Raw genomic sequence first — 26,540 nt, forward strand, 5'->3', positions numbered from 1 at the left:
TAATAAATAAACCACCTTACCAGATCTGAATATAGCGCAAACCTTGATCGGCGCTTTACATAAGCAGTGTTCATAATTCGGCATAATTAATCTCCACTGACCAACCTCAATTTATCCATTTCATGCAACCCTACCAATCGCTAACTGCCCCAAACCCATCGCGAAAGCGATACCGAAACCATTCAGCAAAAGAACAGTCGTTCAAGCTGTCACAATGCCCCCGCGCTTGGGGTACAAAAAGTCTCGAAGGGGTTGCTTGCGCTGTAAGCAACGACGCGTCAAGGTGAGAACGGGTCACCCAGCACGCGTCAATGCCGCCTGACTAATTACCTAGCCAGTGTGATGAGAAGCAGCCTTGCGCAGCGTGCGAGAGACACGGCTTATCGTGTGTCTACCAGGAACCGTCGGAAGTGCGACGAGGGCGTTCAGCTGATCAAGTCCGTAGGTCGTAACATTGTGGATATAAACAGACCCTGACTTGATTACATAGACCGATGCCCCGAGAGACGATCGCCAGAAAGGCTCAAATGCCGACTCGTCAATCGCGAGCCCGGATCCATTGCCGTACCTAGCCAAGTTCGTCACAGGCCAAGAGTCAATAGAACAGAGCACTTGGCTCACGGATCTTGAGCTGATGCACCAGTATTCGACGTCTACTTACCTTACTCTTCCGCGAGCAGATGAACTTCGGCAGATATGGCAAATTGAGCTACCCAGGTTATCACTGAGCCATGTTTATCTTCTCCACCAAGTCTTGTCTGTATCTGCATTCCACCTGGCCTCACTGCACCCCGATCGACCAGACTACGCTATCTGTGCATCACAACACCAGAATAAGGCTATCGCTGGTCTTCGTTCAGCTGTCGCGTGCATCACAGAAGAGAGCTGTGTGGAGATCTTTTTATCATCTTCACTACTGGGCATTGGGGCGTTTGCTGGCCTCGGCGCTCACAATGCTGGCCAACAGCCCCGCATTGACGATCTCCTCGATGTCTTCGTACTTATTCGGGGCATGAGTGACATTTTGAACAGATACGAGCCACTGCTTAAAGAGAGCAGGATTAGGCATCTCTTCGTCTTAGGAAGCCAGTCTGGTTCAACGCCTCTTCTTGACGCCACGGTCACGCAGCTTCGACAAATTGTCATACCCGATGGCTTCGACGAAGGGGTAATCGCGATATGTCAAGAATCAATCGCATCAGCAATCATCTGGATAGAGAATCACATAGGGGCAACGGCTGCGCCTGACGAGCGAATCGCCATGACTTGGTGTTTATCTGTGAGCTCAGAATTCCTGGACCTGATCAAGCAGCGGCACCCTGTTGCTCTTTGCATCCTCGCGCACTATTGTGTTATCTTGGATCGAGTCGGAAGATCACAATGGTTTATGAGGAATTGGGGGAAGCCGGTACTACAAGACATTCGGAATGAGATGGAACCACGATGGTCATCGATGCTGCAGTGGTGTTTGGCAGCTGTTGAATGTGATAGAAATGCCCAAGTGCATTGATTCTAACAGATATACCATCTACATGTAAGAACAAATGGAAGAATAACTAGGATACAAAAGCCAACCGAATGCATGTGTAATTGAACGATAACTCCATCCAAGTTCATATAAGCCCAGGTAACTCCGTCAAAACCTTGTAACGCAGCCCTGCCTTCCTGCCTCCTTTACCGTCTCAACCTTATCACAGCCATCGTGTCGCTTCTCAGTGGCGATAAGCGGTGTCGTCAGAGCGGAGAGTGCTGAGAGATTCATCCGTATTCTTCGTCCTCGTACCGCGGGGAAAACCATTCTTCTTATAGAACCGCCAGTCCAAGTAGGTGACCACAGCAAGGTACTTGTAAATTGGGCTGATTCGTTAGTCACAATCTGCTATGGGTGTTGAGAAGGACATACCTTAAGAAACCAGCCAGCACAAAGACAACCCAACCCAGCGCGCAGCTCGTTCCGACACACAGCTGAGAGTTACCCCGGATCATCATGAACGCAACAGCCGCCCAGAAGACAACTTCCAAAGCATTGAGGATAAAGTACGCCTTGAGGCTGCTCCAACGATGGAAGCGGATGGAGTGCTCGGTGAGGATCTCGTAGGCCAGGATGATGAGGGACTTGGCACCCTGAAAGTAACATGTTAGATCTGAGAGATCGTGAGTCGGAAAATAAGCTTACCATGCCGAGACCCATAGTGGTGGAGCGACCTGGAGGCCGATTGGGCAGGATGAGTCGCACGCCCGAGAGGGTGATGACTGTAATGATCAAGGTGACTAAAACAATCTGCAGGGGGATCTTGTTGCGGAGGGTAAACAAAGGCTCCATCTTCTTGAGGAAAACAGGCGTCATTTTGATAGAGTTTGTAAAGGTAGTGAAGGAAAAGAGGCGGTAGTGTGATTACAATGGAATGAGGATGTTGAGGCTTGAGATGATGATAAAGCTGGACATTGTTGGCAAGACCAAACATTTATAACATTCGTAATTGACTCAAAACATTCTGAATCAATAAGTCTCAACTCTATCATTACGCGGCAGTTACCGTAGATTCTCATACACGTATTCGAAAATCCTGCAAAGTGCAAAAGAGAAACCGAGCTCTGAGGCTTAGAGACATAGCACTACCCGGAAAACCAGCCCTACCAGCACTATTTTTAACCCGACCCAACCAAATAAGCTTGTTGGAACCTCAGGGACGTCAGAAAGGCTCAAGTCCAGGCTCAAGGCTCAGTCTGGGGCCTATTGATCGTCTTTATCTCATGGAACAGGACCGATTTGATTGGCTGAGGGGCTTCGGTGCCGCTCTCGGTTTCGCTTTCGGTACCGGATTGTGCCGTTGGTTAGTGGCATCTGCGGCATGTTTTCAAATTGCATTACGGATCTGGGGTTGATCATTGCGCAAGCTACGCGTGGCCGAGATGCTATAGAGTTTCACTTTAATGTAAGCTTAGCCCCGTAGGGCCTCGACACAATTGTTAGTTGGAGGATCGCTTGATGAGAAGCTCCGTCGATGCCGAACACATCAGCCCAATGGGCCGGGGTACTTGAGCCGAGCCTGCATCGAGCTAGTTAAATATCTTGTCTCCCGCTCTTCCCAGTGGACTGCTGCCAAGTTTTGTCACTTGTCTTATTCCATTTCTCTCATAATGGACTCCAAAGACCGGCAATTGTACCATGTCCCAGCAGGGTGAGAAGCATCATCGCCTTCTACCTGTCTTGAACTAACACCAACAGTCCTCTACCCCCACCAAGCTACTCCGAGGCAACTACAACCGATCCTCTCACCACAGATGGCTTTGTGTCTCCTATGACAACAACCTCCAGCCCCGTCGCCTTCAATGTCTCAGTGTCACCAATGGCCATGACCCCTATAGCCTCTCGATCGACCGAGTCATTTACACTACCCCCCGTCACCGAAACAGGTCTCAACTCTCGTAATCATAGTACACTCGAGGTAGCACATTCTCCTCGAGCTGATTCCGATTGCCTTCCCCAGGCCGTCATGCACGATGCGCCCGAACTTGCCCTCGTGGAATACGCCCATAATCGCGACAACTTACCTATGAGTATAACATCACAAACAAATATCGAATATGCATCTGGTTTGGAAGTCATACCTGCTCCTCCTAGATCGAATACGGTGACACCACTACATCTCCTTGGGGATCAACCTGAAGCCATTGATTGTCCGTTCTGTCTACGCCGAAGTGAAACAATAGTAAAGAAGAAGCCTTCCAGCACAACTCAGTACGCGAAAGACGTCACCTTGACCGGGCCTGGGCTAACAAATCTCAGTCTACAAGCTGTTGCGCTGCTTATGACCACAGTCTGTGGAGCAGTAGCTCCATACATGGCAAAGTGGTCATTCGATATTGAGCACATCTGCGACAACTGTAAAAATAGGGTCATGTACAAAGCAAAAGGGAAGGATATCAGAATTTGTAAAGCACCGGAAGCTTGGAAGGAGGAGTCAAAATACCCCAGTGTTAATACTAGTATGAATCTGGTTACTGAGTAAGGAAAGCGCCCAGAAATACTTGATCCGAGTGCAGGGCTGGACTCTGAGCTGTGTATAACCATGCGCGCCTTATTAACGTGCCCGCCAATAGGCCTCTCTTCGAGCGCTTTCTTTTAGTTAATTTATTTACTATAACTATAGAATGCAACTTTGTTATCAATCCATGCACATCGTAGTCATGGAACTGAAGCTGATACTTAAGTTTTTCTAATATCCATTCTCTCAATATTTGATGCTCAGATCACACATGCCTGCAGAACAAGCTTTTCAAAAGCGGTTATATCGACATCTCCTGCAGGCCATGACATGACACTGAGGGCACTCGAAGATATAGTGAGGAAGGACGTCGCGGCATTCCTCGCATCGGTGACGGCCACCACGGTAGTTCCAAGTTCTGTGCGTGCATTCATGGTTCTGTATCAGATTCAATCTTTCCTGTTCAATTCGTGCCTCCCGTGCCCTCGCGTTCATCTGGCCAAAATTACCATCTCGGTTAGCAATGGCATTAGCCCTTCGCACCAGGCGCCCTTCTTCCCAAAGGGGACAACGGCAACTCCTCCACTTCTTGCCGCAGACATAGCAGAACTCAGCGCTACAACGACAGGCTATACTACAGATTAGTATCCCCGCAACATGCTTAGCCGCTTCGGGACTTACTTATATGGTAGCATCCATAATTTAACTCAACGAGTTTTCGGCATTTATAGCACTGCTGCCAGCCGTTTTGTGCTGCAAGCTGCAACACTTGCTGTGAGGCGGTATCACTAGGACAGACGCCAAAATGATTTGGTCCCTTACAGTGAGTGCAAGTCTTTCTACTGCACTTGGGGCAGGTAGCACTATCACCAGAGACAAAGGCTGGTGGTACAAATGTTGAGCAGGATGGCTCGCTGCAGTAAGTACGATTGGGGGTCTCAAATTCCAGCTTCTTTGCTTGGAACTGCCCGACTAGTTCTGGCGAGAACCAGCGTCCTTGTTCGATGGGAATATTCTGACCACAGCATCGTGGTGGAAATAGAGTCTCATCCTGGAGCGACGAACGAGTCAGGCTAACGAGGCATTCTCGACAGTAGTCGTGGGAACAGGGCGCCTTGGACAGTGCAAGAGGCGGGAACCGGTCGTTGCAGGCGATGCACTCCTGCGTTTGAGGCGGCTTGCGCGATGAAGCCCAGCCCGATGACTCAGGCTGCCCAGAAGTTGAGTATTCGAACCCGCCCAGGTTCATTGATCTCAAGGTGTCGATCAAATTATCCTCATCCTCGTCCACGCTTGAGACTCTCATCCCCTTTTCAGCATCTGGCCGTGTTGCTGCGCTTGGATCTCTAGCCAGTCTGACCGCATATTCACGATCTTTTGCAGCTTGCTCCTCTGCCAACTGACCTTCTCTGATGAGCTGCCCGTCCGACTCGACAGCTCTCGCAATACTGAGGGCCATTACTTGATCAGAGATCTGAGCTGTCATCATCTCAAGCTCATGACGACATGCTTCAAGAGCAAGATCGGAATCTGCCACTTCGCCCTCGCGCTGCTTTCCCTTCTTGGACTGTTCCCATATGTTTAGGTCCTGATGCTGGAGCTGGAGGGCCAGCATTAATGACGAAGTATCCATGATCTCACAGGTCGGGATTTATGATTGGTAGTGAGCGAGGGAACCTAAGTAAGATAAATTAAAGTGCTGGTTACATGTTGCCGACAGAGGGAGAGGACCGCATGTTGGGTAGTACAGGAATCTGGTGGGCCTCCCAAGTACCCCGCCCTCGCAAATTCGAAGCCACTAACGTGTTGCACCAACAAGATAAAGCCCGCTGAGAACACTATTGGCTGATTGACTTAATGTGAAACGTGTCGCTGGGCTTGTTTTTGAGATCCCAATAACCGCCTTGTAGCCTTGTGGTAGGACTGCACTGACTTCGCAAAAGCAGCGACGGCGAGTTCACCCCCTCAAATAAAGCAGCAGAATAAGCCTTCTACTGGTGAAATTCTACATCCTAACTTTTATTGTCACTGGTTCTGCAGCAGACGGTAATGCAGGAGACTGCTTGGCAATGGGCCGTTGTTGTATAGCAACTATGCTGCATAAATATGTACAAAATAACAAATGTCCTATTTCTTCAACAACCCAAAGAATGGAGTCAGATGCTGTTGCATTAACATCTTGGTCTTCAAAGCTCCACTTGCCACTCTTGGCTTGTAAGTCCAAAGTTATTGGTGACAGGCTTGATGACAGTCTTCTTGCAGCCCTTGTTCAACTTGACCTTGTTAAAACGGTCCTCAATCCAGGGAAAGAAGTCAGCCTGAGATACTGAGAGAGCAAGGCCATGGTCCGTCTTATGGTAAAGTCTATACTCAGCAGTCGACTCAGGGTACTTCTTGCAAGTGGCATTGAAATCTTCTTCAGCATACTCAGCGTACGTCAAAATGTCCTCATCTCCCTGGATAACAAGCATGGGTGCTGCGAGAGGGTGTTCTCCAGCACCGTTGTAACGCTTCTGCCAGTCAACGAAGTCGGGATGCTCGACCCAGCTAGTGTTCTTGTACAGCTGTTTTACGGTAAGGCTACCATAGAGTGTACCTCCTGTGTTGATACAGCCCTGGTCTGCAAGGGCGATGCGGCTGAGGACAATGTCGGTGGCGTAGTCTTCGACCTTGATGGACGGGTAGAGGCGTGAGATGGACTGTAGGAGGAAGATGGAGACAACATCACCAGCTGGACCATCCTTTGCCCGGCGGAAGGATTCGGGAATAAGCTTGATGGGCTGGAGAGCTGGGGCTATGGCGACAGCACCGAGGAAACCACCAGTTGCCTTGCCGGGCTTGGCTTCTCGCTCATCAGTTCTCCATGCAGTCATACCACCCTCACTGTGTCCAATGACGACCCATTCCTTAGTGATGCGTTTTCCGAGGGCTTTCCGCGCAGCCTGGAGTCCAAAGCTAACATCTGCAGCGTGAAGTGCACCAGATTCATACATGAAGCCCTGGGGAATATCGCTGCCTTGCCCAGCATAGTCGGGAGCAATGACAACATAGCCTTGCTGAACAAGAGCAAAGGGCCCAGTCCATTCATAGTACAGGGCCCGGTGATTTGATGGCGCACATTGACGCGTACCACCAGCAGTTCCATGGGTCCAGACAAGTGTACGGAAAGGCTTATCGTTTCCGAGAGGGTTCGAGTAAGGAGTCAAGACAAATCCAGTGGCTGGAATTGGCTTGCCATCAATGTCCTCGGTGATGTAGAAGAACCGAGACAGGGATACTCCGCCGGGCAGGGTCCACCTCTTAGAGGCCTGATCAGCGGGAACATTTTCCCACTTGACAAGATCACCAGCAGAATAATCAGAGAGATTGGACGGGTTAGAGTAAAACTCATCCGTTGAGAGGTTTTGGTCGACCCAGCGGTTGGTCTCAACAGAGAGAGCCTTGCGGTACGCAAGTTGGCAGGCAACGTCGCAATGGTTAGGCTGGAGGGGTTCTTGAGTGGCGGCAGCAACGAGAGCGCCTGAAACAAGGATGTTGGTGATAAACTTTGGTAACATGGTGACGGTATGATTGCGAAAACTCAATCGAAACTGTACCTGTTGTTTGAGTTTGTGATAAAGTTATCTTTATTGCGAGTGGCTGCTCTTATTTATACTCTGACAACGGTTGATTCCCTACAAGCTCTCCTCAGTGTAATTGCCGTTATCTATCCCCGCTATTACCACCCGATGCCTCACTTAGAGTTCAAGAACTATGGGGTAGTGCTACTACATCAGGAAGTTGGAGGCCCTGGAATAATCACAGAAGCTTCCGACACGGTCAATCGTATAAACTGCCCCCACGCCTGTTGATAACATTGGCTGCTCTGGTTCATCAGTGACTAAAGCCTGTTCGGCTGTGAACTCTAATGTGCTCCCCCGCCTTTTATCTGATGAGCCTCTTATGCTTAATCCTGGCCGGCTTTGTGTAATATCCGAGGTTCTCCTCAGAAAGAGGAGATTCACGAGGATCATCCTAGCTTCGTGCAGATCTCTCATGGTTTTGGCGTTGTTTGCGCGGAAGAGCTAGACTAGATCAAGCAGTTGTAGGCGCTCTCGCTTAGCGGTTAGCCCGAAAATGGGCTGTTACGTATCTGGGCAGCCCACCAAAGCTCAACTAACCTATACTGAGGCATTGATCAGCAAGGAACTATGGCATGTATCGTATGTGAGCCAAGCTCGCTCTTGTTGTGATATTCATTTGATTCAAGATGATTACAGTCAAGCCGCATATATTAAACTGAGGAGATAATGGGAAGCGCTCAACACAAACCCGGATTATCCACCAAGACTCATTCGCTATACCCTCGGCCGATCCTATTGTATAATTTTCCTCTGCTAAGCTATCAAAGACTTGGGCCTGAGTCATTGCTGGCCCCAGTCATCCCACTTGTCGTAACAAATAGATAATGCACAGCCCGTCCCGCTTTTCGTATAAATAAGACCAAATGCCGATAATGGCTGCGCGTGTTACTGGGCAAAAGCGAAGTATTGGTGGTTGTATGACATGGGTTAAAATAAACGCCGGATTCTGTATGGCTGTCGAATATCGTGGTTCGGTCAGATCCAGCACACTGCTTGCGACAGGCTGTCTCGTAAATTTCTTCCAATTGTTAATTGGCTTAGATATGTCCGTAGTAAAGGAGGTCAGGTTTTGGTAAATTCCAGCAGGTTTTTAACGTGGTAAGTAGGGATTACAAAGGGGAAGCGTCATACAATCTGGACAATCCTGCATCCCCCAACATTAGTGATTAAAGACAATGCGTAGAGCCGCACCACTGCACAAGAGATCAATTAATATTAGAAAGTAACAAGAGCACTACTTATGAACACAGTTATCACTCAATCCACAACCCGTCGAAAGCTGAGCCGTCTTCAGCTTAGACTTCTTCTTCGAGCCTCCAACACAAGGACAACCCTTCTTGTGAACCTTCTCACCCTTGTCGTCAACCTCTACCTTTCCAGCTCCCTCATCAGCACAAATACAGACGGTAGAAGCAAAAGCACCACCCTCTGTGCTTGGGCCCTGAGGCTGATACCACGGAGGACAGAAATCAGGAAGCGTAGGCATTGTCTTGACTCTACCGTAGTCATTGGTGCCAACCTTGTAGTCCGATTCGCCGAAACCATCGAAGCGGATCTTCCATGTCATGGGGAAGGGAACGAACTCGTCCCAAGTTGGGGTGAGATACGTGTCAGTCTGCGGCCGCAGGTTGCCTTCAGTAACAATGTCCTCTGCCTCTCCAGGGCCTTTCAGCTTCTTGGCCTGTTGCTGAATCCAGCTGACTCGTCCAGGAGCCATGTAATTGGCGTAGCCTTCAGGAGTAGAGTCAAGATTGATCTTCTTGAGCCTGCCCTGCGCATCGTGACCACGACGAGGGTTCTTCATCTGAGCGACGAACTTGATCATCGAGGTCAGAGAGATCGTGACAACACGTCGGGGAGCAAAGACGCCAAACTTATCAGCGATGCTGAGCTGAGACATCAAAAGCTCCCGCTTCTCTTTGTCATTCTTTACTTCAGGCTCTTCACCAGCCTTGGCCTGTGGAAACTGGTTAGTCCGTACTCTTGACAAGTGGATAGTGGCATCAACTTACAAGATCGAGGATAACAGCTTCACCTTCCTTGATAGTAACTTGTTTTCCTCCTTTCACACCAGCAAAGTTATATTTGCCTTCCTTTTCCGCCTTGCGAACAATGGGCTGTCGAACGGTGATTCGAGCCATTGTCTGGACCATCTTCTCAAGACGCTCATCCTCGTTTGGCTTATCACTGAAGACGCACTCCTGGACTTGAATCCATTGTGGACGACCGCTGTTGGGGCCCAGGAGCATAAAATGTGGACGACCATCAGCCGCTGCATAGAGGTCCCTCATGTAGCCGTCCAACGTAGCAGTGAACTATGACTGTTAGCATATCCATAAAACCAAGCACTGAAGGAACCTACCGAGACGACTGCATTGTAAGCAAAGTCGAGACAAATGAGAAGAAGAATAGCAGCCGCTTTGCTCTGTTCCTTCTCATAACCCAAAACCTGCTTCGCAACAAACACTCCCAGGTCATGCATGGCATTAGTCTCCTTCTTGCCAAACAAGGCCCTGGTGATGTCCCACTGCCCAGCCTCCCAGATCGTTCCTCTCTGGGTCAATTCGATGAGCTTCTTCATGGAAGCCTTAAAAGCTTCACGACGCTGCAACCACTTGGTCTCGTCAGCGTTATACGAAAGGAAGATCTGGCAGTTTGTGATGTGCTGATAAATCTCATTCTCGCTGTACGTGTCCTTGGCCTCGGTGGGAGTCTTAAAGAGCTTGTTGCCGAAGCCAAGGAAATCTGCGACATATCGAGTAACAACAGGAATGGCAAAGCTATGGAGGGTCAGTTGGATCTGGATGTCAAATTGTAGAAATACACTCACTCTCGAGTAGCATCGATCTGGAATGTCGAGTTGGTCATAGAGATCGACTCTCTCTTGACAATCTGTCTCATTTCGTTGTCAAGATACTTCTTCAAGTCTGCTTCCACATCCTTGACGTAATCGTCAATCGCGGGGGTGTACTGAGGTTCCTTCTTCCCACGCACTGTAGTCAACACGTCTCTAACTACTTGGGGAAGGTTTGCCTTGTAGTAGTATGCAGGGTTGGTGAAATTCCCAGCCTTCTCGCCTTGCAAGATGATCTTGATGTCATCAAACTTGCTGAGATACAATGGCTTTTCGGGCTTCTGCACTGGGGCAGCGACAGCGACCTTGGGGTGATCAACCGTCTCTTTGAACCAGTCACCATAGCCTTGAGCCTCGGCGTAGATGCCGTTCTGCTTGGCTGTGTAGAAAGGATGGAAGAAGCGGATGGTGTTGGAGGGGAACCAGCCTGGGAAAGCACGTTGTAGTAGCCGATGGAAGACTGAACTCTTGCAAACCTCGTTGTTGGGAGTGACCTCCTTCATGCCCCAAGAAGTCAAAGAGTTGGTGTTCCAGTCGACAGTGTAGAAGCGATCAGATCGAACAAGGGTGATGGCATCTGAGAAGATGGCTGACCAAAGAGCAGAGCTTGACTCACTGGGACCGGGGTCCAGGCCCATGTATTCGTCGGACTCACAGAAGATACCAGGATAGAGCTCAATCTTGTCAGGATGCTCATAAAGATCTCGGAGTGCATTCTGGATCTCAGCGTTCTTTGTGACGCTCTCAAACGACTCGTGTCTGGGAAGGCCAAAGAAGTCTCTGAAGTCATTTAGAGTTCCACACTCCCATCGACGAGCTTGAAGAATGCCCATGATCTCAACCGACTTGAGGCACTTGGGAACGTTTCGCGGACCAAAGTTGGAGATGGGGTCATCCATAGCGGAAGTAAGCTCCTCCAGCATCTGACTGTCGTCAAAAAGGTTGGTAATGGCGTTGCGAGTGAAGTTCCTGGACTTGGTAACCTTCTGTGGCTCGATATTGGAAGATGTACCGTTCAAAGCGATACCACTGTCTGATGTGTTGCCAGATGACCCGGCTCCCTTTGCAGGTGCCTTGTCGTCATCGTCCTCGGGGATACCAAAGGTGACCTCCCATGGCTCAGGCTCCCTCTTACCATACTTGTGATCCTCAGCAGCCTTCTGCTTGACAGCAGCCATGGTACCCAAAAACTCGGGGAGAGAAGTATTTTTCGGATCTCTGAAGTGTAAGACGCTCTTCATAAAGTCTTCAGTGTATTTCTCATCCTTGAGAGAGATGGCACAGTGGAAGCGGTAGAGAAGGTTGAACTCGACGGTGACCTGGTTGCCAATACCACGGCTCGTCTTCTTCTGATCAAAGTCTGCGCGAGGATCAAGTGTGAAGTTGGTGTCGAACTGGTGGAAGCCCATAAGCGCCCTCAAGTAGTCGTGGACTGAGATCTGGATGTACATGCCGCACGTGATGAGGCGAGCCGTGTTGAAGAGGTCATCATCTTGCTTGTTCCAAGCTGCTTCCCAAGCATCCTTGAACTCATCGCATGCCGCTTCAAAGTCCTTGGCGGCTTGATGATCGTGATCCTTCAGCGTCAACGCCTTCTTCTTGAGTAGAAGCTTGAGTTCGTTGGTCAACTCTTCCAGGTCTTGGTTCAGCTGGGACTTGTTGAACTTTTCAATCTCTTCCAGGGCGGTTTGGCGAGCCTTCTCGGCTTCCTCTCGCTTCTTCCTCTCCTTCTCTGTCTCACTAGGCGTCTTGGGCGGAGCGTATGGTGCATCGCCAGGCCTAGCAGCACGGACCTGTCTCCAGAGATCCTCGTACTTCTTGCACATCTTCTCGACTTCGTCTCGTATTGTCTCATCCAATGGCAGCTTTTGCCCATACTGGTCCCTGTCGGGAAGATGCTCCATGATCAAAGAGACAAGCTTTGTCTTCTCGTACATGGCAGGAACTCTGAAGCGGCCATTCTCGTTGATGCGGAGAAGTTGTCTTGCAGCATAGTTATGATAGCGGTTGTACATAACGAGCATGATGCAGACGCCAGGTGGCTGTCGAAGGAGACGGTCCTCAGCAAATGTGTCGGGCTTCAAGAGACCAAGCTTGAACTTGTCATCTCGAACCTTGCGTTGCATCTCCGTGGTGTATCCATAGAGAGGGGATAAGTCGAGATACGACGAACTATCAGAGATATTCTTGTCGTTGTCGTTAGTTCTAAAGATGTCATGGATAATGATGGTTGCGTGATAGATGAGCATGGCAGAGAGTCCAGACTGGCTTTCGCGGCCACCCTCTTCTCGTGCCATGAGCTTATCAAAGAGATCAGAAGGATCAGGGAGAGCTCCCAAGGGCGCAGTCTTTGACGGGACAGTCTTGGCGTATGGGGCACCAGCTTGACCGAGATGGGGATTCATGGCGCTGTTGAACTTGCCATCGGCAGTTCGATACTGGAAAGCATCGCCAAGGTACGTCAAAGGCGCTGGAGAAATTAGCATACGTCATCAGTCTGTCCCAAGTTTGTGTAAACTTACGGTGCAGCATCTTGTCGTATTTGTCTTTGACTTGGCCATCAATCAGCTTCTGGCGTTGGACACTGTAGTCAGAAAGACTGCCAGCGATCGTCGCAAGACTCTGTCCCTGCGCATTGTCAGCACGCAGAGTTATTGAATACAGGGCCAACTTACATCAAGCCCGGTGCCTTTGATGATGCCATCTGCCGTTCTCTTCAAGGCGGGCCAGTTGCTGGATTTGGAGAACACGGATTTGACATCTTCCCATAAGCCAACCTTGGGGGCAATGGGGTTCTACAGACGTTAGCAAGTGGAATACAATGTCGGTAGTGATACACACTCCAATGAGCTTGTCGCCGTGATACTTGGCATACTTCTCGGCTTCTTTCTTGTTTCTGAGTTGCAACGTGAGTTGCATCAGATCCTCATCTTGCTTGCTCATCACAGGCTCACGTGAGGGGTGAGAGTGACCATTCATGATGACTGTCAGGAATGTTCTGTGGTATTGCTCAAAACAACACGAGAAGAAGAGGGGAGCGGAAGGTACACTTGATGAAAGTGACTTGTGCACACTCTTTTCAACTAAAGACGAGGAGATGAAATGAAATGAAATAGTGTGAGACAACAGAATGGTTTGTGATGCTACCTTTTGAGCTGGTGCAGCCTGGGGGCCTATTATCAGTCAGTGTAGATTGGGCATCCGCGTGGAGATTGTGAATGCACTGTGAAGACAAACTATCGATCAGACCCTGCTTCGCTTACTCCGCTCTATCAGAGCCAATTCTCGGGCATTGTTATCCATATCTCGGCATCTGCACCGCCAAGAATATCACATTCACTATGTTTCTGGTTAATCCCCTCATAATTCTCGAGCTGACGAACCTTGCATGCGGCGTGGCTGACATTCGTGTACTGCTCATTCGTCATTGTGACATTTCTTAGTCTGCCACTATTGATTTCATGCATTTGGTCCTTTAGCTATCACAAAACTCTAGTCTTAAGCCTAAAAATGACTAAATCAGATCATTGGGGACAAAGTTCACAGCTGAATATGGACACGCAAACGAGCAGCGGTTATCACGGCTTTAACCCAATGCCGCATCATTATCACATTCCCCGCTCAGCCACCTGGGAGTCCTATCCACTGAACTCTCCGCACGGCCCGTTGCGGCTGGCTGACCGCTAACGGGTCTAAAATAGCGCCTTGTCCAGACTCGTTGAAGTGCTCAGGCCACTTTCGGAGCTGAAAACGCGTGCATCGTTAGCCGTTGGTGAGATCGGCATCATCATTTTCCTCTTCCAACGGTTCCAAGGCCTCCAAACGCCGTGTGACAGGAGAAATTGTACTTGTCCTGTGCACTAATGTGCCAAGGAATTTCCCGTTAACCCGGTTATCAACCGTTCAGGTATCTGGCGCTTATCTTGAGGCTGTGATCCCCTGCTGATACATGTCCGTCCGCCTGTGAGAGACCTAGCTGCAGTAGCTTTACCGAATTGAGTGGATGGGTTGCCAGTTTCAGCAAGCCACAAGACGTAAGCAGTAATGCAGCTCTTGCATCTGATTCCTTCCCGTCCCCCGCGTATATGCGATGTCTCAAACTCTGGCTTCAGTAGTGCGGTTGTTCTTGGGACTATTGGAAATGCTCAGCGCTCAACTGGCCGCCACAAATACCACGCTACAAGTCTAGACCCCAGTGTAAACGACCTCGAAACCATTGGTCATTGATAACTCAGGCTCGCCAGTGACCCTGTAGATTCTTCTCCTCATAGTATAACAGCTCGTATTGATTCAAGGAACGGCAATCCCACGTACTTCTGCTGTTGCAAAATCAGCTCATTTACCTTCACTTATTCATTCTCCATCACTTCAAGACCCTCAAAGTCCATGTCGGTCATCGTTCCAATGCCTCCCTCACTCGCCGTTGGAGAGTTTGCAAAAGCTCCTCCCGGTGCCAGCAGAAGTCCCTGCCCCGTCGTGAATGCTCTTGCAAACCATGGCTATCTTGAGCGTAGCGGACGCGGTATTCTCATGGACGACCTCAACGCCTCAATGAAGCACGTCGGCATGAGTTCTCTTCTTGGCTCCGTCTTTGCCATACCCACCTACTTCGAGTACCAAAACCCAGCCAAGGCATACATGAAAAAGCCTGTTAGCACTCGGCAGAGGATTTGGTCCCTCATAAAGAACCCTTACTCCTTCTTTGACTACTTCGGTTGCTGGAATTCGAAGCAGATCAGTGATGGAAAGAAGTATCTCAATCTAGTCGATCTCGCCTCTCACGGCGCTATCGAGCATGACATCTCCCTATCACGAAGAGACATTGCTCAGAAGCAAGGAAACAATGATCCTCAAGAAGACTTGATCGAAGAGATGCTGGACTATTCCTTTGATGGTGAAACTCTCACCATTCAAGACCTTGCCCGGTTCATCAAGGCCCGCATCTCACGTCAACTAGAGGATAATCCAGAATTGGTTTATGGACCAGCTGAACATCAAGTCAACTGCGGTCAGATCGCCTTGATGATGGGCTGTTTTGGAGATGGCAAGACAATTCCCGTCAAGTATGTCAGAGCTATCTTTGAAGAAGAGAGACTGCCTATTGACGAGGGCTGGAAGAGGAGATCATGGTGGACAATGGGTCTTGTCGAGTTTTTTGGTGCTGTCAAGAAGTTGGTCAATACTGTTGGCGTGGAGTTCTAGGTATCATGTCATTAATCGTATTATCAATTTTATTATTCTGTACAAATATGATTCCACTTGTGAGCAACGACCAAAATGCAAGCTCGCGTGCAAACTTTCCCTCTAAACAACATAATCATTGGGGAACTGCCTAAGACTTGCTGCATAATTACCAATGCCCCGTCACTCGAGAAAATCTCCTAAGATAACTTTGTATTTACTCCACAATGATCGGCCGCTTGGAGGGCCTCAATTTCAGGAGCTCTGATACGAGCCCTTTCCTCCTTCGGGCCAAATGGACTTTTGGAAAGATGCCATGTTTCTGAGAGTCCATACATGCTCAAATTCTACAGAACAGCCAGCCACTGAAAGAGTACTAAGCCCAAAACGAGCAGAGCACGGCCTACCGTGAGCTAGCGCTGAGGGGAAACCAACTATTGCAAAAGCTAATGCAGGCCGGGGGCAAGCGCTAAAGCCAATACTGCAACCCTGAAAGCTGTAGCCAAAAACGTCTTGAGGATTGTAATTTTCTCAGTTCGAGTGAACATGATAGTGAGCGAATTGTGAGCTATCGTTTGTTATCATTAGATACAGCTGCGTCGAGATTTTCAGCTCCCTCTACTGTCCCTGCAACAGTCACATTGGACCTCAACCGGTCAGCGGCTTGTCCAGTGGCGCACTGCAAACTTCCAGTATAATCTCAGCTGGAGTTCCTGAAAGAGTTAGGACCCAAAGGGCTGTGCACAACCAGGACTTTACCTGTGTATTGTGATGAGTGCCAGTCTGGCTTACAGTGCGATCACAACTTTGTCCAGTGGCTTCTATGCATGAAGGCTTGTATGTAAATGCTGGCGGTTCCCTCGCGATTGTCCAAGGCTACCTTGCTATAACAACGGGTTCCTCTTTCGAGTGCAGTGAAAAAGCTCAATACGGCCACCAGCAAGTATTCGATTTATTTTTCATTACTTCATTTTGAACAGTCACAGACAACTTATTTCTCGTCATCACCCTTCAATAAGCACACAAATATGTCTTCCCTTCATGCCTATCTCCCAGCCCTCAAGGGTATCGCCATCGCCGGCAGTCTCATCAACGGCGGGACCATGACATCAGGTTACCGTCTTCTCCCCTCAGTCTACCCAATCGTCCAAAAGTCGCCCAAAGACGCTGCGAAGCAATGGGAATACTTTTACTGGTCCATGTCAGCCACTGTGCCATGGGTTGACCTGACCACAATTATTGTGATCGGCACTATCGCCTACGGAGAGTACAAAGAAAACAGCTCTGCTCTGTCTTGGAAGATCTGGGCTACTGCAGGAGGACTTATGCCCCTCGGTTGGATCTGGGTTCGAAAGGTGATGCTCGGCCCGTCTTACAAGCTTCTGGACATTGCGGACTCAAAGTCTTCAGAGACTGAACCTTTGAATACCAGTGCGAAGAATGTCTTGGACCTCATGCAGGAGTTCAATGCGCAGATGGCTGTGAGGATGATGTTTCCTTGGGTTGTTGGTGGACTTGCGCTCTGGGCTACCCTGGGCCTTTAGGGGATGTTTTGGAGATGTTAAATCGCGCGGAGCATGGTATTTATATGTGCAGCGGCAGTATGCTGGAGTGCGATGTCTAGAGTAATAGCATTGCAGAGTATTCGGAGAGTTTGATTTCCAAATCACTATAGCCTGTTTCGTCTATGAATAAAGATGCAAGAATGCTTTGACCTGTTCTTTGTGCACAATGCTGCGTTTACTCGTCCGTCATAGCGATGGGTAGTACGTCTTCGTGTTTTTGTTTGGCACACGTCTTGGACGAGCTATTTCATCGATGATAGATAGGCTTGGTGGTAGAATAACTTGCAGTGAATTTACAGAGGTACAGGTCTGTATCTTGACGCTTCTAGACCACAAGCGCATGAAGACATGAACTACATTTAGATCAAAAGTGATCAGCAGCATCAACTTCCATGGCCGTCCCTGGACCGATCAACAGACCAGGATTGTCCGCGGAGTCGGCACTTTTAGACGCCGACGATCTAAATCGCATCTAGTTAGTTTTGTTTGTCCGTTGCGCTGAAGTGTAAACTGTACGTGATGATTAAGCGGGTAAAAGCCGGAATGGTGATCGATGACTGGTTGTTTGCCGGTGTAACATACGCCGGCGTTTTACTGCATTCAGTAAGACGAGCAGACCGGAAGCAACCAAGTGCCGACTCCGAAGAAATAAGATTAAATCAATACCGTCAGATTTACCCCAACGAACCTTGCACCATCAATTGAATCGTCTCTGAGCCTCAAATTCGACGATATCACCAGAGGCAGGAGACTCCTTAAGTATCAGCCGCAATGTCGGAGCCGCCGCCAAACAATGGCTTCGTCGGTCGCGTCCGCGGCGCGTCGCTATCCATCATCAATGCCAACCCGCAGCTGGGCATGTGGCAAGCCACGGGTACCGCCATCGCACAAGCCCCCAATCTCACTGAACTCCGCGACGCCGAGTCTGGCGGCGATAAGATCGAATTCAACGCTCAAGGCCACTCTGCGCGTTACGCTGTCCCCGAGCCAGACGGCGAACTCACGCTGGTCAGGACAGCGACGCTCACCCGCAGACCCAGTGTGATTCCAAAGTTTGACAAGGACCCTTTCACCGAGGAGCCCGTCGCAATTCCTGAAGAGGTAGACGTGGAGCAGGGTTCGTCGAGGGAGGAGACTATCACCGAGGCACCTAGAGAGCACCATCACCATCATTTCCATCTGCGCGAAAAGCACCGACAGCGATTGGAGCGACGGAAAAGCCTATATGAGAAGCACAAGGCTGATGAGAAGGAGAAATGGGGACCAACCATCATGAACGGCCTAAAGGCCTTTTGGAAATTCTTTCTCACGCCATCTGGCTTCCTCATCACGCTCTATGGTCTCAATATTGTGGTAAGTAGCCCTTGTCCGGTTATTCCGTAAGCTCAGCTAGCTAATCGACGTTCTACAGGCATGGGGCGTAAGTGGATTGATGACTCGATATCCTTCTGTTGTACACTTCTAATCCTTCATTTCTAGGCAATGCTCTTCTTCCTCCTGCTCAATGTCGCGCCAGCCATGAACCATCCCAGCGCCAACGACAACAACTCAGCGCGTAAGAAATGGCTTGAGATAGACAGTCAGATCCTCAACGCCCTCTTCTGTGTAACGGGCTTTGGTCTTGCCCCGTGGCGCTTCCGCGACTGGTACCGCTACACCCGTGCTGTCTTCTGGAAGGATGTCCCTGCTATGCAGAAGCTCACAGAACAAAACAAGGCTTGGTTTCGACCTCCTGCCTGGGCCGAAGAACAGAACGCAAGCCCGACTGACTCGACTACAACTCTTCCTCGTTCAACAACATTTACTGGCGAGAAGGCGCCCCCGACGCCGCTTTGGAAACTGGGATTCACAATCTATATGATGGTGCTGAACACATTCCTGCAAGCTGTCTTGTGCTATTTTATGTGGGGGTATAATCGCATTGATCGTCCCGTAAGTTCACGTCTTCCAAATCCCGCAAGCAATTCGAGGTTGACGTGCTGACTCCATGCAAAAGAGCTGGGCTACTGGTACTTTCATCGGTCTAGGTTGCGGTACGGGATTGTTGGCTGGTCTGATGTCGTGGTGGGAGGGCCGTAAGGTCAAGAAGATTGAAGGACCCGAAGTTAAAGTCGTCACTGTATGACGGGATCATAGTGCGCAAGGTTTTTTTCGAAGTCTTATAGAATTTTAATTTATGTAGTACCTTTCAAGTTTAATGAAAATCTCTGAGCAAGGACTCTACAGAGAGCAATTTGAATATGATAGATAAAGGCAATAGTTGCATTAGGGTCATTGTCTATACTTCTATGTGACCAGCAAAACAGCGTCAGCGAGAGTAGTTACGCATCTTGGACATTGACGGGTAAATTTATGGTAAGTGCTGAAAATGGCGATTGCATGGTCATTCCTTCACAATTTAAGTACACTACGTAGGGGATATAAAACACCGTCAAGACGATTGAGCAGTTGGTCATGCCTTCATTGTTGTAAATTCCACTAAATTGATGGTCCAGGTTAAGGGGGAAGAAATTGCGCGCGAATGGCCAAATACGAAATACGCGTATAGCAGGGACCTCCGCGTATTAGGCATTACACGGGCAAACGCTAATGACATTGCTGTGGATTCGCTCCTAACGTCCCCCACCCAAAGACCGGCCACCCCTACAGACTGGCTACCTCATTCTTAACCTAGCTACCCAATTTATATATACTTTAAACAGTTATAATTCTATTAATTTAATTCTAATTAATTTTAAATTAATACTAATTAATTTAAAATACCTTTTTTTATTAAAAAAGATATAAGTGCTGCACTTTAGATAGTTACAGACAGTATATTAGTAAATAAAGCAGCTAAAGCTTATAGTATTAACCATTCTATACTCTAAAGTTAGATTAAAAGAAACATAATACTAAAAGAAGCCTAAAAACCTTACTAAAAGCTCTTTAATACTTAAGAAAAGAGTCTTTAAGATTAGATTATTATTTAAGCTAATCTAAAATGCCTTATATTATATTAGTAAGTTAAAGAGTTTGCCAGTAAAATTACTATCTATAATAGCTTCCTAGAAGGCATTAAAAAGAACTAGTTATAAGGCTTTTTAGGATAAAATTCTAATATTAAGACATTAAAAGGCAAGAAAATTAACTCTAATTAATATTATAAAGCTTCTTCTAAACTAATAAAGGCATTCTTTATACTCCTTATAATGCCAGTAATATGCCTAATTAAGCAGGGAAATAGATATAATATTAATAAAGTTAAAATAATAAAAGGAATAAAAATAAACAGTCTATTCCTTAATTATTAATTAAAGAAGTCAGTACTTATTTATTAGCCTGGTTTTTATACCTAAATTATAATTCTTAAGTATATCTTAGTAAATAGAAAGGTCTTAAGACCTATAGTTATTTTTAAGGGGAAAACAGTTTAATAATAATATTTCTTTAAGAATTTAGACTTCCTAAAAGACTAGAAATTTATATATAGTAATAAAGGCTAGATAAGCAATAAATTAATATTAATTTAATTAAGAAAAGTCTTTATTCTATTAATACAGCCTAAAAAAAAGAATAAACCCTAACTTTTTATTCTTAATAGCTATAGAAGTTATATTATAGAAGATTTCCTCTAGAAATATTATAATAATAATATATATCTATTATTTCTTTTTACTTATACTTTCTATATCCTTTAGCTACTAAATATTATAGTTTTTAGTTCTCTAAAGAAGGTATATTATTATCTTCTTTTAGATTTTACTTCTATCTTTAATAATAGTTATATTAATAAGATTATATTTCTATATACTTATAATAAGGCTTAAAGAGAAACTATTATAAAGTCTAATGCAATTACTGGCTTTAAAGCTATTAGATTATAGCCTATAAACCTAATAAAGGTCCTAATAAACCTAATAGTTATAGAGATACCTTCTCCTGCTATTACAGTAAATTTACTAGTAAAAGAGTAAGATTTAAGTCTCCTAAAGACTCCCTATTTATCTATATAGCTTTAGTAAGCTTTAGGCCAAGTTCTAGCTTCTATAATATAAGATCTAACTATTAGGCTGCTTTTTAAAAAGATTAGTAGTTAATTAAACTGTTATAACTTTAACATTAAGTAATAGAATAGAGAAATAAGTATTTTACAGTAAAAAAATAAAGAAAATTAATTAAAATAGTATAAAAAAGTTATTTATAACCTAAATATAGAGTTTATAAAGATTTTAGTAATAAAGAAAGCTTATAAATAGATATAAAAAACTTTATAACTAAAAAGAATAGTAAATAAAATTAAGAAATTAAAACTTAAAGATCTTTATATTAATTTCTGTTGAACCGCTGATTGAATTGGTGCTTGATTGAGGTTATTTTTGCTATTCTGGCTAACTTGAAAAGCGGGGTAATTTAGTCACATAACCTTCTCTATAGGGAAATGAGGTTCCTTATCAGATAACGCACTGCCTCTTATCTTAGTGGGTTTAACATACCCCCCCAGATTTGCCAAATTTGGCTGATCTGAAGTTGCGTTTAATTAGAATGAAAACGAGTAGTCTTTGGAGGAAAACAAAGGTCCCTTCCTGAAAACGATACTCGTTTTAGGAAAATGAGAGTCGTTTTAAGAAAATGAGGTGTCCTTTCGTTATCTTGTACTCGTAGCCGGTCATTCCACTTTGAGTCTTGGTCGGTAGGTTTCCCAGATGAATTTCCAGAATTTTGAAAATGAGGTTTGATGGTGATTCAGGCTGGCGGTGTCTGGCACTGGCAGCTCAGAGAATAATAACCATACTGTTGCCCCATGATTCATTGCCTTAGTAAGCAAATGCAGCTCGTAGAAATGAATCTTATCTCTTGTTGTGAATTTCCTTCTCTTCTTTTCTCTTCAAGCTTCACCACCATCAATCGGTATGTGATATCTGCGCGCGCGCTGCGCTTGCGCTTCGCCATTTTGCTTTCTTTGAAAGGAGCCTCGTTACTGACTTTTGAGCAGCATTTCCAGATATATATTCTCCCGTGTCGCTTTTTCTTCTCCGTGCTCCGTTTCGCGATGCCTGACGATCCAGAAGGTTCGTCGGAGCTCTCCGACCCTCCCTCGTCCTCTGAGGAGGAGAGAGATGAAAACGCACCTCCGTAAGTATCAACGCAGTTCGTTTCATGGTTTCGAGGTGCTAAACATTTGATTTAGTCGTCGTCGCCGTGGTCCCTCGTCTCGCAAGCTCCGTAAGGCCCGCGAGAAGAAGCAGAAGGCTGCTGCTGCCGCAGCAAAACAAGTGTAAGTTTTCGAGCTTTGTTTTCAGGTTACGACTTGCGAATTAGTGCTAGCGATGCTGTTGAGAGATTTCCGCCCTGCCTTCCTTGCTTGAACAGTGCGACCGGTGGTCGCAGCGATGGGATTTGTTATGCTGTTCCTGGGCAACGTCGCTACGAGCGTTGCGTTGAGGGTGGCTCCTGCAAGAAGATGTACGAGTCTTGTTTCCTGGTTTTGACTCTCGTTTTCCTAACTTATTTGTATAGTCCCAAGCCTGCCTTGCCTGTCGCTCTCTACTTTCTCGACTACTGCCGCGCCACCCCGGTCCTACCAAGGACCTTGAAAAAGTAAGCTGGCGCTTTGTTTTCTACTTTTGAGACTCTTTCTGACTTAGGTGATTTTGTAGGACGAGCAGAAGATCAAGGAGAAGCGCCGCATTGCGGCTAAGGTTATCCTCGATGGTATCGCCGACAACACCTTTCCTGATAAGCACGACATTCGCCTTCGCGAGGCGGGGGTGAACTTGGGTTAAGCGTTTCGTTTTTGTGTTTCGGGGCTCGTTTTCGTCGCGGCGCTAGGCGCCGTAGGTATTGCCTTCGGGCATTTCATGAATTGAACGTCTTTTCGGGGAAATGCCTCTCATTTCCTTTCTTTGTGAACTTGTGAATTTTTGTAAAACTTGAGACAGTCTATTTCCTTCAAGGTAAATTTGTGACGTTGTGGTTACTCTGTCAGTCTTCTGTAAGAAGTGTCGTTTCCCGAAAATGAGTTTCGTTTCCCGAAAAGGACCTTCATTTTCCTAAGAGGACTCTTGTTTTCCTAAATTTTCAACTCCTCTAGGATTTCCTCAATCGTTCTTTCCGCAGTAACCTTTTCTCTCCTCATTCGGATTTTCTCTTCAATATTCACAAGTCCAAATTGCTTGCAGCTTTCCTTTTGTGAGTGGCCCTGGAGTGCTTTGGTCATCCCGTCTGCAATCAATTCTGAACTTTGTTTATACTGAAGAGATAGGGTCTTTTGTTTTAGTTGTTCGCGCAGCCAATGGTTGTGTACATCCACATGCTTCAGTTTCGTCTTTAATTTTTGTAGTGGATTCTTCAAGAGGCCGATCGTTTGTTTATTGTCACAAAACAGTTGGAGATCGATCTGTCGAGTTTTTGAGCAGAGGACGAGGTGCATTTGGTCAATTGGCAGCTCGAGTTGTAGTCCTTGGAGGAGCCTTTTCTGAAATAGACCTTCCTTTGCTGCTTGTGAGAGTGCCAATAGCTCCGCTTCAGTTGTTGATGTCGTTACAGTGTCTTGTTTATTGGCTCGCCATCCTATTAGACCTCCGAAGAGTTTCATTGCATAGCCTTGAGAGCTTTTGCGGTCTAGGGAATTGTCTGCAAAAGATGCGTCACTGTGAACGTCGAACCCCTCTCCGGGACCAAACTCCAATGCATAGAAACGAGTGTCGTTTAGGTAATTGAAAACTCGATTCACCGCCTCCACATGTTTTTCGCTTGGGTTGGTCATAAAACGTGCCAGTCTTGATACTGCAAATGCGATGTCCGGCCGAGTAATTACACTGGCGTAGAGCAGTGACCCTATGGCCCTTCGATACCAGGCAGTTGTCTTGTAGCTGGCGGTGCCTTCATTAGGGAGGAGTTCTTCTTTTGACATTGGAGACGCGTTTGGCGTTTTTGAAGTGCTCTGTTCGCATATCTTTTCCACGTATGAGATTTGAGTTACCCAGATGTGCCTTGAGCTTCGATCTCGAATGATTTCCATTCCAAGGAACCATTGAAGCTCTTTTCCTCCAGTAAGTGTATACTTTCGTTGGAGTTGCTCAATAGCCTGAGAGGCACTCTTCTCATCTTCTCTCTTATATGCAAATACTATGTCGTCTACGTAGAAGAACATAAGGATATTCTCCTTCCGATAGCAACATGGTTCATTTGGGACTTGATTCCAGCCTTGAGCCTCGAGGGTATCTCCGAGGTCCATTTGCCACAAAAGAGGTGCGATGCGCAGACCGTAAAGTGCTTTGTGTAGGAGCAGTATTCGATCCTGTTTCTCACCACTCCGGTAACCGGGTGGCAGCTTCATGAATACATTGCTTTGCAGTTTTGCATTTACAAACGCATTCACTGCATCGTACTGCAGGAGCTCTAGGTCATATTTTGCAGCAATTGCTATAAGCGTCCTGAATGACTTTCCAGCAAGGGTAGCAGCATATGTATCATCTGTGCTTGACTTATACTGTTGGTCTCCTCGAACTACAAGCCTTGCCTTGCATTTTCGCAGGTACCCATGTTTGTCAAACTTATATGTGAAGACCCACATACAGTCAAGTACTTGCGAGTCTCCAATTCGGGGATCAAGCCTCGAAATCTCTGACCATGATCGCATCTGCTTATGACTCTCCAGATGGTCCTTTTGCGCTTGTTTGAACTCCTCCTCGAACCGGTGACCGGTGAGACTTCCAAAAGAGCTTGGAGCCGGTGGCAGATTCCTCCGATGGAGTCTCTCCTTGTCTGGAACGAGGTTCATATGGCTCTTTTGCGCTTCCCATCTGGGCTTCAGTCTTCCGCGGATGTATCTGCTCCTCGTTGCCTTTGTTATCAGCTTTCCTTCTTGCTTTGCAATTGGTACAGCCATTGTTCCGGCGTTGAAGGCTTGATTGAGGATTTTCAGGTCCACGTCAAGTCCTTCTTTTCTTGCAGGTGACTGTATTCCAATTTGTGCTAAGAAGCTTGAAAATGGGCTTTCTGGAGGAGTAGGTAAGAGCTCGAATCGAGCTTGAGTGTACTTTGTACCATCGTCTTCTTGATCCTCTGTTGGCTCTGCCTCTTCTGTAGGCAAGTCGTCAATCAGATTTTCGAGAGTCGATTCTTGGCTTTCAAGCTCGTCTGGGCCCTGAACAGGTTCCAAGACCTGATCGATTTGCTCAGTGTTCATAAGTGATTGCAATCTCACTTGTAATTCTTCTAGGGTTTCTTCCCCGATCGTTTCTGTCACCTGTAACTCGTTAGCGCTGAAGAATTCTTCCTCATTAAAGATAGCATCTCTAGTGATATATATCTTATTAGTCAGGGGGTTCCAGATCCGAAAGATGTTTTGTGAGTTATATCCCACAAGGTATCCGATCCACGCTTTTGGGTTTGTTCTTGATTGTAGGCGTTTATCCTTCTGCTGAGCTGACTTTGTCATCGCAAAGGCTTTGCATCCAATCATTTTCATATGCCCAATACGAGGTTGGATGTAGTTTTGCGAGCTTTGAATCGCAGAAAAGAAGCTTTCGTACGGAGTCTTCCATTGAAGTCCTTGTTTTGGGGTTCGATTCAGGAGATAGACTGCGGTGCGCATAATTTCAGGCCATAGGCCAGAGGGTAATTTGCTGTCGATAATGAGTAACCGCACTTTTTCTTTCATACCCCCCCAGAACGCTCGCCAGAGCCGTTCTGTTGTTGTGTGCGTGGTGCACTTTCTTCCACTTGGATACCCTTGTTTTCGAGCCATGCGCGGGTCAATCCGCCTTTTCGCAGCTCGTTATCTGTTTCGATGATTCGTAGTTTGATGTTGTACATTGTTTCAAGCATCTGGGTAAAGTGTTTTAGCATTGACAGAAGGTTCTCATCATATCGATTGGTGAAATAATAGTCCCAACAGAGACCTGATTGACGATCTGTAATTATTCCGCATGACGAGTACTGGTGTAATCCTGGAGGATAGTCGTGAAAGTCAATTGAGACTCTCTCTCCTGGATTCGAGTTTCGTATCCGAGGTTCGCGTCTCTCTTGCCTCTTCATCTTTCCCAATCCGCATACGTCACATTCGATTGTAGACGGTCCCTTGATTCTCGCTCCTATGGTATGATTCACAAGGTGTTCAAGACTTCGAGGGCCTGGGTGTCCTAATCGGCGATGCCATGTCATGGCCCTTGCGTTGTTTGGCTTTTTCGCAGTCCATGAGTTGTATTGCAGGTGCCTAGTTGGAAACGCGGCTTGTTTCCCGGTTTTGGGAATGTAACTCATTACATATTGGTCGTGTTTAAGCATTAATTTGCATAGTGCCTGACCACCTATGTGTCTGATCACATCTGAGTTATTGCGC

General features: G+C 46.9%; 11 protein-coding genes; 6 read left to right on the plus strand and 5 right to left on the minus strand.

Moving 5' to 3' along the window:
* Window positions 1–214: 214 nt before the first annotated feature.
* On the plus strand, window positions 215–1,510 carry FFUJ_02120 (uncharacterized protein; the record flags this gene model as incomplete). XM_023573815.1 has 3 exons in its annotated part: window positions 215–283; window positions 339–437; window positions 491–1,510. The coding sequence occupies 3 exons, from the start codon at window positions 215–217 to the stop codon at window positions 1,508–1,510; spliced, it is 1,188 nt and encodes a 395-aa protein (XP_023427278.1).
* A 202-nt stretch (window positions 1,511–1,712) lies between these two features.
* Window positions 1,713–2,347, minus strand: FFUJ_02121 (uncharacterized protein; the record flags this gene model as incomplete). XM_023573816.1 has 3 exons in its annotated part: window positions 1,713–1,857; window positions 1,904–2,124; window positions 2,177–2,347. 3 exons carry the CDS (start codon window positions 2,345–2,347, stop codon window positions 1,713–1,715), a joined length of 537 nt encoding a protein of 178 aa, XP_023427279.1.
* Window positions 2,348–3,141: 794 nt separating this feature from the next.
* On the plus strand, window positions 3,142–4,013 carry FFUJ_02122 (uncharacterized protein; the record flags this gene model as incomplete). XM_023573817.1 has 3 exons in its annotated part: window positions 3,142–3,182; window positions 3,230–3,742; window positions 3,791–4,013. The coding sequence occupies 3 exons, from the start codon at window positions 3,142–3,144 to the stop codon at window positions 4,011–4,013; spliced, it is 777 nt and encodes a 258-aa protein (XP_023427280.1).
* Window positions 4,014–4,280: 267 nt separating this feature from the next.
* FFUJ_02123 (related to IBR finger domain protein) lies at window positions 4,281–5,622 on the minus strand (the record flags this gene model as incomplete). XM_023573819.1 has 2 exons in its annotated part: window positions 4,281–4,618; window positions 4,671–5,622. 2 exons carry the CDS (start codon window positions 5,620–5,622, stop codon window positions 4,281–4,283), a joined length of 1,290 nt encoding a protein of 429 aa, XP_023427281.1.
* Window positions 5,623–6,175: 553 nt separating this feature from the next.
* FFUJ_02124 (uncharacterized protein) lies at window positions 6,176–7,546 on the minus strand (the record flags this gene model as incomplete). The annotated part of the gene is made up of 1 exon (XM_023573820.1): window positions 6,176–7,546. The coding sequence occupies one exon, from the start codon at window positions 7,544–7,546 to the stop codon at window positions 6,176–6,178; it is 1,371 nt and encodes a 456-aa protein (XP_023427282.1).
* A 1,300-nt stretch (window positions 7,547–8,846) lies between these two features.
* Window positions 8,847–13,445, minus strand: FFUJ_02125 (related to linoleate diol synthase; the record flags this gene model as incomplete). XM_023573821.1 has 7 exons in its annotated part: window positions 8,847–9,569; window positions 9,625–9,927; window positions 9,975–10,392; window positions 10,443–12,936; window positions 12,989–13,094; window positions 13,142–13,261; window positions 13,308–13,445. 7 exons carry the CDS (start codon window positions 13,443–13,445, stop codon window positions 8,847–8,849), a joined length of 4,302 nt encoding a protein of 1,433 aa, XP_023427283.1.
* Window positions 13,446–14,870: 1,425 nt separating this feature from the next.
* FFUJ_02126 (related to chloroperoxidase) lies at window positions 14,871–15,668 on the plus strand (the record flags this gene model as incomplete). The annotated part of the gene is made up of 1 exon (XM_023573822.1): window positions 14,871–15,668. One exon carries the CDS (start codon window positions 14,871–14,873, stop codon window positions 15,666–15,668), a length of 798 nt encoding a protein of 265 aa, XP_023427284.1.
* A 1,007-nt stretch (window positions 15,669–16,675) lies between these two features.
* On the plus strand, window positions 16,676–17,191 carry FFUJ_02127 (uncharacterized protein; the record flags this gene model as incomplete). The annotated part of the gene is made up of 1 exon (XM_023573823.1): window positions 16,676–17,191. The coding sequence occupies one exon, from the start codon at window positions 16,676–16,678 to the stop codon at window positions 17,189–17,191; it is 516 nt and encodes a 171-aa protein (XP_023427285.1).
* A 792-nt stretch (window positions 17,192–17,983) lies between these two features.
* FFUJ_02128 (uncharacterized protein) lies at window positions 17,984–19,337 on the plus strand (the record flags this gene model as incomplete). XM_023573824.1 has 4 exons in its annotated part: window positions 17,984–18,565; window positions 18,624–18,632; window positions 18,692–19,144; window positions 19,209–19,337. 4 exons carry the CDS (start codon window positions 17,984–17,986, stop codon window positions 19,335–19,337), a joined length of 1,173 nt encoding a protein of 390 aa, XP_023428757.1.
* Window positions 19,338–22,244: 2,907 nt separating this feature from the next.
* On the plus strand, window positions 22,245–22,977 carry FFUJ_02129 (uncharacterized protein; the record flags this gene model as incomplete). XM_023573825.1 has 5 exons in its annotated part: window positions 22,245–22,327; window positions 22,383–22,469; window positions 22,520–22,657; window positions 22,712–22,769; window positions 22,852–22,977. 5 exons carry the CDS (start codon window positions 22,245–22,247, stop codon window positions 22,975–22,977), a joined length of 492 nt encoding a protein of 163 aa, XP_023428758.1.
* Window positions 22,978–23,264: 287 nt separating this feature from the next.
* Window positions 23,265–25,793, minus strand: FFUJ_02130 (probable retrotransposon HobS hobase; the record flags this gene model as incomplete). The annotated part of the gene is made up of 1 exon (XM_023573826.1): window positions 23,265–25,793. The coding sequence occupies one exon, from the start codon at window positions 25,791–25,793 to the stop codon at window positions 23,265–23,267; it is 2,529 nt and encodes an 842-aa protein (XP_023428866.1).
* Between the last annotated feature and the right edge of the window lie 747 nt (window positions 25,794–26,540).

Source organism: Fusarium fujikuroi, chromosome FFUJ_chr03, assembly GCF_900079805.1.
Source record: "Fusarium fujikuroi IMI 58289 draft genome, chromosome FFUJ_chr03".
Taxonomy (NCBI): Eukaryota; Fungi; Ascomycota; class Sordariomycetes; order Hypocreales; family Nectriaceae; genus Fusarium; species Fusarium fujikuroi.